General features: G+C 34.5%; 1 protein-coding gene across 1 annotated transcript; it reads left to right on the forward strand.

The window, feature by feature from the left end:
* Positions 1 to 4,682: 4,682 nt before the first annotated feature.
* LOC119188783 (protein FAM98A-like) lies at positions 4,683 to 9,970 on the forward strand (the record flags this gene model as incomplete). Its single annotated transcript, XM_037436624.1, is given in 8 exon segments — positions 4,683 to 4,689; positions 5,229 to 5,420; positions 6,587 to 6,723; positions 7,509 to 7,644; positions 8,101 to 8,212; positions 8,214 to 8,253; positions 8,839 to 9,039; positions 9,884 to 9,970. Coding segments are annotated over 8 exon segments (912 nt in total), but the record flags the coding sequence as incomplete, so codon positions are not given.

Below are 9,970 nucleotides of genomic sequence, written 5' to 3' on the forward strand. Positions count from 1 at the left end.
GTTCGCGCTGCGTCGGTGAAAAGGCTGTGATTGTGGGACAGAGAACGTTCGACGTGTGTGGAAAACGTGTTTGGACAACACGCTGCTGTCCGTTGAACGTTCACAACTGTTTTTGATAAATATTGTCTGTTCTTTTTTCAAATGTGACAGTTTGCTCACCTATCGACTTGTGTTTTCATTCATGCAGTCTGTGAGAAGTCGGTTTTAAGATTTTCAACTAAGATCTGAAAGTCTAAGAGGCTTTCAGGCATATTTGTGTCTAATTCCCCATAGGTATTGAAAATAAATCCAGGCGGATTAATACCATGTAGTTTCTTGGTAACAATCCTCGCATCAGATCTCAAGGAATTTATTGTCTATTGTTTCCCCTACCCTTTTGAAATCTTCGTTATTATCCTCTTTATCTTCCAGAGGCATCAAATTTATATTATTTGAAGATCTTCAGTATATCATCAGCAGGGTTTACCTCAGTAAATGCAGTATAAAAATACTGTTAGTGCTTATGGAGTATTTTTGCCTTACCAAAAATATGTATAGAAAAGGCTACAGAAATATAAATGGAATGTGAAGAAAAAATGATTTAATAAGATTAAAGAAATGTGAGTGGATACGCTGCGCTTACGCACACTCATCTGTGCTGCGCAAGAGCAGGTAGTAAGCAGTACGCACACAAACCACTCCTGTACACTATAAATGTGTAAAACAATTTGTTGATAACAATCAAAAACACGTAAACATGTTATTCTAACAAGAATGTCACGACGACTTATTATCACTTGGCTTTATGAAAGTTTGATGGCACAGAATAACAATCCCCCCCCCCCCCCAACCTCTTCCTTTCCAGGTAGATTGTTGTTTCAAAGAACACAACACGCATTTATCCCCGAAGAGGTATGCAGAGGCGCAACCAGGGCACCCACTTTTTAAGTGTGTTTCGTCCCATGATGCGATAAAGGGAACCTATCGAACCCAGAACCTCAGAGCGCTGGCCTACCGCACAACCAGTATAACTACGCCACCAAGGCATACAGGCAGTCAGATTGTGGTTATAGTAGATAATAGTGTGATTATATTGGTTCCATTTAATGTCAGAAATACCTACTTGAAATTTCGCTCTATAAATAATATATTTATACGAGACAATTAAATTAACATTTATCTTTGGCATGACGGCATCTTGCCTATTCCTTTAGTTATAGAGGATTGAAGAAGTTTATTTCACACACCTGATAAACCTCCCTAAGCATTTCGATTGTATGTGAAGTCAGCTAGTGTGGACTAGTTAGTAGTTCAGCACTATATACCTATTACCTATACCCTCTCAGTAGTGATAGTACCCTTTTCTTATAATGATCGGATAGCGACCACTATTAGGTGTTAAAACTCGCTGCCGGACGCCCCCGGACGCCCTACAAATTAGGACAAAACCGAGGAATTCCGAACGAATGGCAGCTCCATCTATTCCAAACATCGAGATCCGTTGGGTACTTTTGACTTCATCGCGTTCAGCCAGGCAGACAGATGCAGCGGGAGACTTTGTTTTATAATATATTTTTTTGAATTTTTTAAGAGGAACAATTCCAATTGTTGTGTTACTTTAATCATTTACGCAGCGCTGGAACGGAAATGGAAGCTCTCAAAAATAATAAATTTTACCTGTTTTTGCATCATTTTTTATTGAAGCTCTGTTCCTATTGGTTATAGCTTGATGTTATAATATAGCCTTCTTCGATAAATGGGTCATTCAACACTAAAAAGTTTTTTTATTTCGAACCAGTAGTTTTCAGAGATGCGTTCAAGGGATTCGTTCGAGGGTCAAACTTAAATCTAACCTACGTATTTTTAAAAGTACCCACCATTTATATCGGGTCATCTCCTACATAAATAAAACTAAGTACTGTTGTGCTATTTTATGTTTTTACGCCTGTATAAAACTGAGTTTATATAAGTACAACCAGTCGTCACCTTGAAACATAGTAAACAACATGGCGGCGACTGACACGAATCATAACAAAGTAATTATACTTATACAGCATCTTGGTTACCGTTTTTATACCAACATAAAAGGAGGTTTTCAATTCGTGTATTTATATATTTAGTACTTATAAGTAGGTACATCATTGCTCTTGACTAACACTCTAATTAAAGTAATTAACATCTTGTGTACACCCCTTCCCCAACATAAGGACACTTTTTGTGCGCTCTGACTACACACGGAATCTACCCCTATGCATAGGTGACACGTCGCAGGGCAAGGCACACACTGCAGTGTATATAACTCTTGGTTGCATCACATATTAAGGAATAACAAGACCCACAATCATTTCCCTTTCTTTACTCTTCGCCCAACCTAGACTGTTTCCATCTCTACCCCATTTCCTTCCCCACTCTTCATTGAAACCATTCGCAGGGCTTTCCTCGGTCACAATCACAATAGATTCCGCGACAAAATGCCGTGTGTAGTGTAAACGCTATTCTGACAATATGATTAACAAAAATTAAACGCGAGTTGTAATGAACTTTCATTTTATGATGTAATAGAATAGATATTATGGATTTTTTTTTATCAGTAGTCATCATTGGCGGAAGTCACAGATTGAATTTTTGCCCTTCTTTACCGTCTGTATTGAATTTTATGACAAACTGTTTTTTCCAGTCCGTGCTAGAGTATAGACACGAAGATTTACATCTATGTAAGTATATTTTAGAGATTTTAAGAGAAATTTCGCTTTACAACTATAACGGACGGCAAGTGACATTGCGGGGCAGTAAAAGAAACGGCAGTCAGCTATCATAAAGATTTATTAAGTAATTTTACATCAATGGATTCCGGTATGACAGTAAAAACATGAATATTCTTATTACCAAACGCGTCTTTACTAAACTAACTTAGACAGTTTTGTGTGCATTTTAAAAACTTCGCTGCAATATAACTTATATTGCGGCGGAATAAGTTTATGGTTGTGTGACATCATTTTACGTGCATTTGAAATTTAACATGAGGGTACATACATGCCTTACCTATGCACAAGCAAGTTATAAAGTTTGTGGCAAGTGCTCAAAACACAGCAAAAGTTAATGTAGCGACATCTGGTATAACATTGTGACAAAATTTAACATAAATGTTCTGTAACAGCGACATCTTTTGGCACACTAAGAAATAGACGATGTTAATTACTTTTGACAATTTTATTTTCGTAAAGGCGTAGTAATAAATGTTTTCATAAATTGTGTGAATCGACTAAAACACCATCGATATATAATATACAAAATTGCAAATAAAAATATCTAATTGTCGTAAAATATATGAAATTCCATTCTCTTCTGTTTTAAACGGAAAGGTGTAAGACCGCTTATTCATTTTTTTTTTTCAAGTGGATTAGCATCTATCTTTAATACTTACTTTATTGACAAATTTTAAAGAGCACATTTCGATCAAATTTCTTTATTCAATAACTTTGAACATAATATAAATGATAAAGTTTTAAGTAAGTGTCAACAATAATTTTAATACAATATAAAAACAAATGAATGTTAAAAAAACAAAAGTCTTAATATGAATTTGCCCCTTAGTATTGTGCGGCCTATCATCAACGTTAAAAATAAACGTCATCATCATCATACCTGTCATCAACGTTAATAAATAAACGTTAAAAATACATAGGTTTCTTTGGGATGTTTTCTCATGAGCAAAAATACGACAAATTGCAATAATCGACTATCTCGATTGACTACAATTATTAAGATTTCATATGCACGTCACTATTTCCGGCACCTGCCACTAGCCAACAAGAAGCGGAATAGTTTCTGTAATAAATAGCCGGCTGCTATTTTTTACAAATAAGAATTTAATTTATATATGTAAATCTCAATAAGAAAACATGGAAAACGATATATTAGACTCTCTAAATGATATGGGGTAAGTGTTTTACTGAAAATATGTTTTATGAGGTTATCTTTAAGACGATCTTGATATTTTTACGTATTTTTTCGAGAATTTCGTCATTTTTGTATGTAGTTTGTAGATAGTATAATTAACTTTCGTGAAATAATTTGATTAATATATACCACATTTTTCATATATTTTGAAGTTCTATCATTCGATTCCTAGACATCTCGTAATACATAATATATACATATATATATTTACGACGTTGTTACTGATTTTTTTTTTTATCATACTTATTCTTTTTTCTAACATTTTAATATATTTTGCTAATCTTATTAGCATTAATATACTCATTATGCTATACACTAGCTCTATATATGTATAAGTATATACAACATTATTTCACAATATTTTTATTGATAGAGAAATTAATTTTAACTACATTTTTATATAAATCGTAAATGTTCTCTGTAAAATTTTTAAGGTGATGATGTCATCATTTCAATCTGGATTGCTTTATTCTTGTCATAATTAGATAATGTATATTGTACATAATAATTAAATATTTACAATAAGAAATAAATCTTAGCTTTTTGTTACTAAATTATAATGAATTAATGTTACATCTTTAAAATATGTCTCCTAATTTCAATTACTCAATCAGAATATGTTTCCCTATTTCAATTACTTAATCATGAATTTAGGGATAACCCAATATGTGATGATAATGATTTCCTGTTTGGGAATTTTATTATTAAAATATTTTTGATACATCTCATTGTGATAGTATAAAATGGAATGTAAGTATGATTATCTAATTAAATACAACTTTTATACATTATTATTAATCTTTATTACATACAATTAAAAATTGTTGCTCATTTTACAAGAGATAACTGTTTCTTCATAGTTTATCCAGTCTCATAATCATAATTAAAAGTTAGTAATTACTTTGTTTGATAAAGTTTAGCAATACAAATTCAGCCTAGCAATGATTGCAATCAAATAATAATTATTAAACATATCAATGGTTGAAAGGCTAATTGACCTAAGCAATTTTTTTTGTGGCTATAAGTTTCATACATATTTAAAATCAGCACTTTTTTCTATGCCTTTTCAACCTAGTTGAAAATTTTCGAATATAAATGTTGCTTAAGTAAATCAACCGTCAATATTTTCTTTCTAGTAACTTTGAAAAAAAGGTTTCACTAATTAAGGAATACTATTTTTTCAATATCTCATTTCCCATAAACTACTATGTAAATGTAACTTTTAAAATATTTATTTCTATCTTACTAGCTATGAAGGCCCACTATCAGATGAGGTGGCTTTCTCAAAGCCTTGGAAGGCGGACCCAAGAGTCTGGAGTACACCAAGCTGGTGCACATTCTGGCGGATGAGCTGAAGAAGCTCTGCAACCTTGAGGAGTCTGTCAGTATGATGAACGATCCAGATGAGTCAAGCTCTTTCTTATTAGAGCTTAGTTCTTTCTTGAAGGAGTTGGGATGTCCATATAAGAAACTTGTTACTGGTAATATATAGTTTTTAATTTTATGGACATAATGAAGTCTTTTGTTAGTGGAAGAACTGAGTAGATTAGTAAAAGCGGTGTCTCCAGCAAAATGGCATGCTAACCATATTTTTAGATGCCTTCTATTCAAAATTTGTAATACATATAGAAAAAAATTACTAAGTTTTATTTATTTATTTATTTAAATTTCTAAAATCTAAAATATTATGTTACTACTTTGACCGTTCCATAATTAAACAATGAAAACTCATTAAGATTGTTGTTACCTTTCATCTCCTCTTAAATGTACACATAATTTTAATTTACAACCAACATTATTAGATTAACAATTTAATAAGGAATATTAGGTAGTCTAAAATTAGCAAAAAATATTTTATAACTTAATCTGTAAATTTTTGCATAATCCCTCCCGTAACTTGTGTATCAGAGGCGAAGCGTCCATACAAGCCGATTCCTACCGGGTTACCTTTTGTAAATTAACTTAAAATAATAAATGATAAACATAACTATATAATAATAGTGTATTCAAACAAGTCATCCTATACTTATTTCATTAAATCAATACTTCAACGATTACGGTACATAGTTCATATTATCAATTCGTTAAATCGTAACTCGCGCGCAGTGCTCGCGCCTTATAGTGTTCGAAGTGAACCCGGCCGCGCATAGCTTCCCTCGCGTTATTGTTGTCTCTTTCACACGCAGCGCGGTGTCTTTGTCTAATCTTTTGGAAGTGACGTAAAATACATGTGTGCGTGCGTGTATGTGTATTTCAGGGTAACCCGAGAATTTGCGGCTTAATGTTGGGCCATTGGAGCGAAATTTTTAAATAATTTACAATGTATAATATTAGTGTTTATGTATAGTGTGGTTTATTAATTTTTGTTGGGCTCTTTTAAATAAGTACCTATGTTCAAAATATGTGATTATTTGTTAAATTTAGAGTTTAGAAATAATGTTTATGTTAGAAGGAAATTATTATGTATTATAATATTTTATTGATTTTAATATATTGTGAACAGCGTATTACATGTTAACTGTAGAAAAAAATATTTCCTGTTACCTTTTGAAAATTTTCACCCTTCGCCACGTGTGATTTTACTTTAAAAGAAATGCTCATACTGTGGCTTGCCTCTATACCTGTTATGTCTTGATCCTTAATCTAGGTCACATGTCATCCCGTCTCCAATCCAAGGAGGACCGTCTGCTCCTCCTGGACTACTTGGTTTCCGAACTCATGGCGGCTCGGATGGTGAATGTGGACTGCCCAAAAGAGAAACAGGGTGGCATGGAGATTGTTGTTGTGAGTATGCATTGGATTAGGTCTTGGCTGGTGGTAGAATACTTATATTAACTTGGATAGTGGTCATAGTAATCAAGGTGTAAAACCAGTCATATTTGTTAACACAAACACTACAATATTTATATTAGGATAGTAGCCATAGTAAAGAAGGTGCACACAAATGTATTATATTTGGTTTGAACAAGTGGGCATTATATTCATTGACAAGAGACAATCATGTCTTGTCAGTTCTCGTCAACTCCAACTAGATTTTAGTCTATGTACCATGAGGTGGCCGCATTTTATTTTATACCCTTTAGGCTTCGTTGTCATAGCTTGACCAAGTAAATAATATACCTACTGTGGAGCACAACTTTTTTTTATCTTTATTTAAGGAGCTTGGTCGTTATTTCACGACTATGTTGCTCCATATGTCCGCTTTACCCGTGCCTAGTCACTTTTCGTTTTAGTTACATTGTCAGTATAAGGAATAAGTTCTATATTTTACTACAACATACCGAGGTTATTGGGGTTTGGTGGGGCGGAAAAGTTCTGGAGTGGCGATCACGAACCGGAAGACGCAGCGTAGGCGCCTGCCTACGCTGCGTCCCCCACGAGATGGACCGACGACCTGGTGTGGGTCGCCGGAGTCCGATGGATGAGGGGGACCAGAACCAGACCATATGGCGCCTAATGGGGGAGGCCTATGTCCAGCAGTTGACGATTCCCGGCTGAAATGGTGATAACCGAGGTTTTTTATTTTCCTGGTCAGGCTCTACAATCATAATTTTCAATATTCTTTCCAGCATGAGTCTCCAACAGCGAAAGATCTGAAGGACATCTTGATTGCCTTGAAGTTCAACAAGCCCCCGCCAAACATTACAGCAGAGATGCTGTTTTCTAAACTCGAAGCTAAGCTAAAGGATACTATACAGAAAGAGGGTATGGTATTCATTTGTGATAGTTTAATATTGAGTAATATTGTGTTTTGGGATGATAAAGGTGTGATGTATTTTAAAAAATATTTATAATTGTGAAGAGAATTAAAATGAGTTATAATTCTTCTTACTTAACACTTGGCGAAAAGTGGGTGCCCTGGTTGCGCTTCTGAATACCCTTTTGGGGATAAATGCATGATGTGTGTTATTTAGTTGGATCAAATACTATAATACTATTGTCTTTTATAACATTATTGTCTTTATATTATTATGTTTTTGAATGTTACGTGAAATTGATTTAAATTATAATGTAATTTACTTTTCGATTTTATGCTTTGTGACAAAATAATACAACAAAGTATGCCTTACAGTATCACATGTATAAGTATATTATTTATGACCACTTATTTTATAAAATTTATGTATTAAAAAAAACAAATTTTAACCAATTTTTATTTAGGTGATCAATTAGTGGGGAAGCCGTTGTATAATAAGGCACTAACGGACAAAGACTGGAAGGAACTGGAAACCACCTTCACAGATCTGTTTGAAGAGTACAGGCTTCGGAGAGACGTTGATCACTAGGTTGGAATGCACTATACAGAGTTTTGAGGTGAGTTTTGTTTGAGAGGTATGTCAAAATATTTTTATAATTAAAATGAATTGGTCAAAAGCAGAATCATACCCAAAATGAATTTATGTGAGAGGAAATCAATTATTACTCATGAATATTGAATAATAAATCAGGGCATTCAAACTGACTTTAGTATGGTCAATATTGACAGCTTGTGGTTATGTACGGAGTGGCGCTTATAATATCAGAACTCGAGTCTAAGTGTAAACCTGAATGTGAATAAAAAATATTAGTCAAATAAGTAAAATTATTTGTTGTTCAAGTGAATAAATAGGTTATAACAGTGACGTTTTGGTTGCCATTTTAATTCAGATTTAGAACAAATAGTTTATATGGACGTTCGTGTCTATAGAATATACGTCAATGCATTTTAGGGTTTCGTTATCTAGGTACTATTTACTACCAAACCCATTTAATTGGAAAGTTAATAAATGAAAAAACCGAGGGTTCCGCACAAACCTGTAGGTATATAACCAAAAGATCACCCATTACAATAGTCATTGTTATGGTATTTTTATATGCAAGTTTATGTCTACAGAATATATATTAATAATCTCATTCCAGTGGTCCGAGCGTCTCAAAGCTCGCAAAGACGCGATACAGTCAACCTACCGGCCCAAACGAGAACAACTCAAAGTCAAGCCAGACGTGAAGCTGTCTGACTTCTTGGCAGCGCGTACGAGCCTCTTGCAAGTAGAGAAGACCTCCAGCGCCACAGTCAGGAAGAACACACAGAGTGATGTCAACAAAGTTATTATCGGACAGGTGGGTTTGTTTCAAGTTTAAATACTGGTATAAAAACGATTAGTACAAAAATGTGAGTAATTGGATGTGGAACGGACTGCCGAGACGAATGTCTGCAGGTTCAAATCCCAAGGACACACAGCTCTGAATTTTCTAGTTATGTGTTTATTCTTTGTGAATTATCGCTTGCTTCAACAGTAAAGGAAATTATTATGAGGAAACCTGCATACCTGAGAAGTTTTGTATAGGAATTTTGAGGGTGTTTGAAGTCTACCAATCCACACACTAGTCCATGCTGACTAAGGTCTTATCCCTCTCAGAATTAGAGGAGGACTGTGCCTAGCAGTGGGACAGTATATAGTACAGGGCTGATATTACATATAGTATAGTGCAAAAATAGCTTTGGTGTTGTGGTTGTAATTTTTATTTGAATTTCTTACAAAAATGTAAATTGTCGATTACTTCCAATATCATGTGTTGCCGCTGTATTGGCAAAAAAACTGACCATTATAAATAAAACAAATTCGTTACCAGCGGCTCTAGAACGCAGAAACGCGACACGAAAGACGATATCGTATTATTGTGATGATCGTGATTGGTTGAAAGACCAATGCTTATGTCACGTAATGTCCGTCGACCAATCACAGTCACACGGGCTCACGTTTCGTTTCCTTGTGGCACCTTCTCAAGGTGCTAGCTTTATGTTAAAGATGGTTGTCCTATAAATACCACTTGTTAACAATATCATCATCATCAGCCGCAGGATGTCCATTGCTGAAAATAGGCCTTCCCCAAAGCTTTCCAGATGGACCTATTGTCTTGAATACAACAAAAAAATCTATTTTGTTTTATATTTCATACCTAGGTACCGGACCGAGGTGGACGTCCCAACGAACAGCAGCCACCCCCACCAGAGATGCCCTCGTGGCAGCAACGAGGACCTTCGAGTCAG

The sequence above is a fragment of the Manduca sexta genome, chromosome 2 (genome assembly GCF_014839805.1).
Source record: "Manduca sexta isolate Smith_Timp_Sample1 chromosome 2, JHU_Msex_v1.0, whole genome shotgun sequence".
Lineage (NCBI taxonomy): Eukaryota > Metazoa > Arthropoda > Insecta > Lepidoptera > Sphingidae > Manduca > Manduca sexta.